The following is a 4424-nucleotide window of genomic DNA, read 5'->3' as shown; positions in this document are numbered from 1 at the left end:
CCTTGATCTACCTGCCTGGGTAAGTAAGCATGTGATTTGCAGCCTAGCTACCTACCACCCCATCTCCACCAGGGTTCCCTACTCCCTTCCATGTGACCTACTGCCCCATCATGCTTCCCTGCCTTCCCCATGTTCTTCTGGTCCAGACCAGTTTTCCCGCCTTCCCTACTCCCTTCCACATGACCTGCCTTTTTTGCAGAAAAGGGAAGCAGCTGGGTTGCAGCTGCCTTTCATTGGGGTGTGTGGAGTGAGATGGAGCTCCTCCTGGTATCTTTTCTGTTCCCCCCCTTCTCTTCTTCTCTTTGTTGGCAGAAGAGGTTTCCCCACCTACCACCACCTATCCCCAAATTCCCCAAACATTTCTTTGCCTAGCTGATGTCCAGATCCATTGTATTTCTCACCATCGTGTGCAGGGAAACTAAAGTTTGCATGGGGCTAAAAAACCCCAATGTATTCCAGTTAAATTAGAAGTGGTTCTTTGTAAAGTATCTATAAAAATGTTTGAATATTGCAATAAGGCCCAAGGGAAAAAATAAAGCAGAATTATTTAATTAAAGCAAAAGAAAAATAATGGTATGACATCCCCTAACTGCCTGGTTTAAAAATGCATTTCAAATGTGTTTTCAGTTTTAGGATTGGAAATATTTGCTTGACTGTATGCTTTAATATTCAAAAAGAATAATCTTTATCATTATAAACAGAGATGTATTCTTTCCACTTACCATGAGAATGGTGATGAACAATATTGGGAAGTGTACATCAGGTCTTCTGATAGCAAAATCTTTTTGGCTAAAATCAAGGGAAAGGTGACTTCCTCATTCACCATAACGTGCAAGATGAGGCAAGGAGTGGCTAGGAGGGGTAGAGGTGAAGAGAGGTCAGGTGAAGTGCCCCTCCATGGGAGTGACATTGAGTTGGCCACACCCACCCAGTCATGATGGGAAATAAAGACCATGTTGGTCCACCATCTAATATAGCCTTCTCCATTATGGTCAAATGTTCTGTATTAAATTTGCAGACTTGTTTAAGGAGTTATGGAGGATAATGTTTGAAAAGGAACCTGGTGACAGCCTAGGACAAGTCTGCCTATTATCCTTGGCAAGATTTTCAGAAGTGATTTATCCTTGCCATTCTTCTTCTAAGGATTGATAGGCCCAAGGTCATCAACCTGGGCTTGTTTAATCTTGCATATGTGTTACATTGAAGTAGATGTAAGGATTGTGCTGTAGGATGCAAGCCCCCCTCCTACAAGGATAAAATATTTAAGAATTAGGTTTACCTGAACTTTTATTTTTTGCCCCAGTTGTGTAACTATTTAATCTTTTTTGCAAATTTCATGTGATTCCAGAAGTATGTAATTTTCATGGGATTTTAGTAAATTCCTTCTTAAAGCTAATTGATTAAGGAGACAAGAGGATTTACAGTTTCTCTTGACTGCCCATTCTACATGAATAATGAATAATTTTGGGGAAAACACTGCTCTCCTTGATGTCTATACAGGTTCTCAGTCATCCAGGTCATGGTTGTCCCAAAGGTGCTTTTTCATGTCCATCTGTATTTAAAATACATTCTCTTGAAGACAACAAAGTCCATATTTTGGACAGAGAGGATTACTGGTTTGAAAAAGAGTCCATTTATGTCAAACTTGAACAGCCCTTTCTCAATAGCGTGGGGGGGGGGGAGAGATATGACATCATCTATCTCCAATCTACCAGATTTTATCTCCAATCTACACAACCTTCTTAGAACTTGTACAACAACAAATTTTAAGAAGGCTCCACACCAATTTGTACTCCCCAGGAGATCCTGATGACACAGATAAGCCTCCAGCTGGCCTTAATGACGTGCTAAAAGAATGTAAATGACCAGCTGTCTGCAAAAAGTATAAATCCCTCCATACCCCACCATCCAGTCATAGTTGAAGAAACATCTTGGATGAGAAGTGAAATGTCTTCAAAGAAAACAAAGAAAGTTCAGTCGCCTCTTGAAAAAGCACCGTTGGGACTGCTCTCTTTGATAAATTTGTCTCATTTGTGTCATACTTGCATGTCTCTCAAACTATTTTTTAAAAATATATTTACCTGTAATTGATTTTTTTATAATATAAAAGAATACACAGAACACAAAACATTGCACAGTGAAATGTGCTCCTGACACCCAACAACATTCATTCAGTCCTGCCACCAAATGAGGGTGAACTAATTTAAATTTTTTTAGAACCAGAAACAAAGCACCATTGGGACTGTGTCATACTTGCACTTCTCTCAAACGTGATGTCTTCCCCATTTTATCTTGCAGAATTGTCATCATGGGGAAATTCCTGTTGACCGGTTCAATTGTGATTCTCCTCATTTTGCTCCAGACTGAGAAAATTGTCTCCAGAGTACGCTTCCCCTTTCGAAATCCAAGACCCTTATTCCCAAATAGACCTTTTAAGCCAGGGAATCTTCCTGTGAATAAGCCTGCCTACTCATATTCATTCAAGCCCCGAAGCGAAGTACCTCCTCCACCTCCTCCACGGGACAACCGTCAAGGATATCCATTCATCTTCAGAAAACCAGGAGATCTTCCATCATTTTGGGACAACCTCCGAAACGCAGCACCTCCTCCACCTCCTCCTCCTCAACGGGACAGCCCTCCATCCCTCTTCAGAAATCTAGGAAATTATACATCATTTTGGGACAAACTCCGAAATGTAGCACCTCCTCCACGGAACAGCCCTCCATCCCTCTTCAGAAATCTAGGAAATTATACATCATTTTGGGACAAACTCCGAAATGTAGCACCTCCTCCACGGAACAGCCCTCCATCCCTCTTCAGAAATCTAGGAAATTATACATCATTTTGCGACAAACTCCGAAATGCAGCACCTCCTCCACGGGACAGCCCTCCATCCCTCTTCAGAAATCTGCCCAAGTTGAAGGACAAGATTGAAGCTGCAAATGAGTTTGCAGAAGCTAATCAAGGCTTTCATACTTTCTCCAGTTCTTCAGAAGGAGGCAATTCCAGATCTCATGATGGCAACCCAGAGGACTCAAAGCCAAAGGGTGATGAAGTGAAATATATAGTAGGGGAAACTGTTAGAAATGCTCCAGTGGAAGACCCCGAGAGCTACATCATAGGCAGCCCCATAGCCAAGATGGATTTTCGTTTTAATGACAGTGAGGAAGAACGTTGGTGGAATGAAAACCGTCACCGTTTTGCCACCCATGTTTACCACCCAAACTCTAGCCAGCCAATTTCAAGAGATGTTTTCCTGAATGAGTGTGTAAATGTCACCATAGGAGAATATGTCAAGCCCACTGGAAACCAAACTGAAGATGAATTGGAAGCAAGAGTGGTGACACAGGTGGCAAATGGAAAATGCATGGAGATGTATCCCCGCTTGACCGTTCTCACAACTGCAGGCAGCTACTATAATAATAAACCAGAGGGAGCTACAATACTGGAGATTAAAAGTGAGTTCAGATATGGAGAAGGAGTAGCCTTGGCTAATAGTCTTGGAAGAGCCAGTGGACACAATCCCCAAAACAATGCTGTGTCTGATTTGCATTTCTCTTTTGAGAATGCTTTGTTTCTCATTCATCCTTTTGCCATTTCAGTCATTACCTTAATCATTCCTTTCCTGATCTTCTAAGGGCTATGATTCCTAAGTCTCTTCCATGGTTGCTATTAACTTATCTCAAGTCTGGAATATTTTTCTATCCAGCAAGAATTTAGTTATGGTTTATGTTGTCTGGAGACTGCATGAGATGCAAAGAAATGCAATACATAGGCTATTTATGAATGAATTCCAATTGCCATCATGAATCAGTCTAAAGTGATTCCTTTTTTGAATTTGTCAAGTATAAGAAGGAGATGGTAGAAAATCCCCCTATTCCTGTAGCCTCAATCCTTTAGTGGACTCTGCTCAGATTTCAGGAAATATTTTGGCAGTTCACATGATGGTAAAAATTGTTTTTGAGAAGGAGGAAGGGAAGGAAGGAAGGAAGGGAAGAAGGAGACTTCTGAGATTATTTAAAATGAATACATCAAGATTTGAAGATAAGGTTCCAATCAAACACACCTTTTGGGGGAAGAAAGCACCTTGGGACAACCAAAGGTTGTCCTATGGTTGTCCCAAGTTGCTTTTCTTCCCTCAAAAGGCAACTGGGCAACTGTTTTTCTTTCCTTTGAAAATAAAGTCATACCTCGTCTTACGAACCTAATTGGTTCCAGGGGGAGGTTCGTAAGACGAAAGGTTCGTAAGACGAAACATTGTTTCCCATAGGAAACAATGTAAAGTCAATTAATCCGTGCAACCCAAACCCCCCCCCGCAAAAAAAACCGCTGCCGCCCGGCTGTCACCTTTTAAAACAGCCTGGGGGCTTCCCAGCACCCCCCCAAACCCTGAACCCGGAAGTTCGGCAAAATTTCGGGGTTCG

The 4424-nt window shown here is 41.8% G+C and overlaps 1 protein-coding gene across 1 annotated transcript; it reads left to right on the top strand.

The window, feature by feature from the left end:
* The first annotated feature begins 2308 nt into the window (after positions 1 to 2308).
* LOC139155799 (uncharacterized) lies at positions 2309 to 3988 on the top strand. Its single transcript, XM_070731080.1, has one exon. It carries the CDS (start codon positions 2309 to 2311, stop codon positions 3635 to 3637), a length of 1329 nt encoding a protein of 442 aa, XP_070587181.1. The 3' UTR covers positions 3638 to 3988.
* Positions 3989 to 4424: the final 436 nt, after the last annotated feature.

The sequence above is a fragment of the Erythrolamprus reginae genome, unplaced genomic scaffold, assembly GCF_031021105.1.
Source record: "Erythrolamprus reginae isolate rEryReg1 unplaced genomic scaffold, rEryReg1.hap1 H_60, whole genome shotgun sequence".
NCBI lineage: Eukaryota > Metazoa > Chordata > Lepidosauria > Squamata > Dipsadidae > Erythrolamprus > Erythrolamprus reginae.
This window is presented reverse-complemented; position numbering and strand designations above follow the sequence as displayed.

What these genes read in the sequence shown, in the direction of transcription:
- LOC139155799 (XM_070731080.1), top strand. Translation starts at nt 2,309, where the DNA reads ATGGGGAAATTCCTGTTGACCGGTTCAATTGTGATTCTCCTCATTTTG.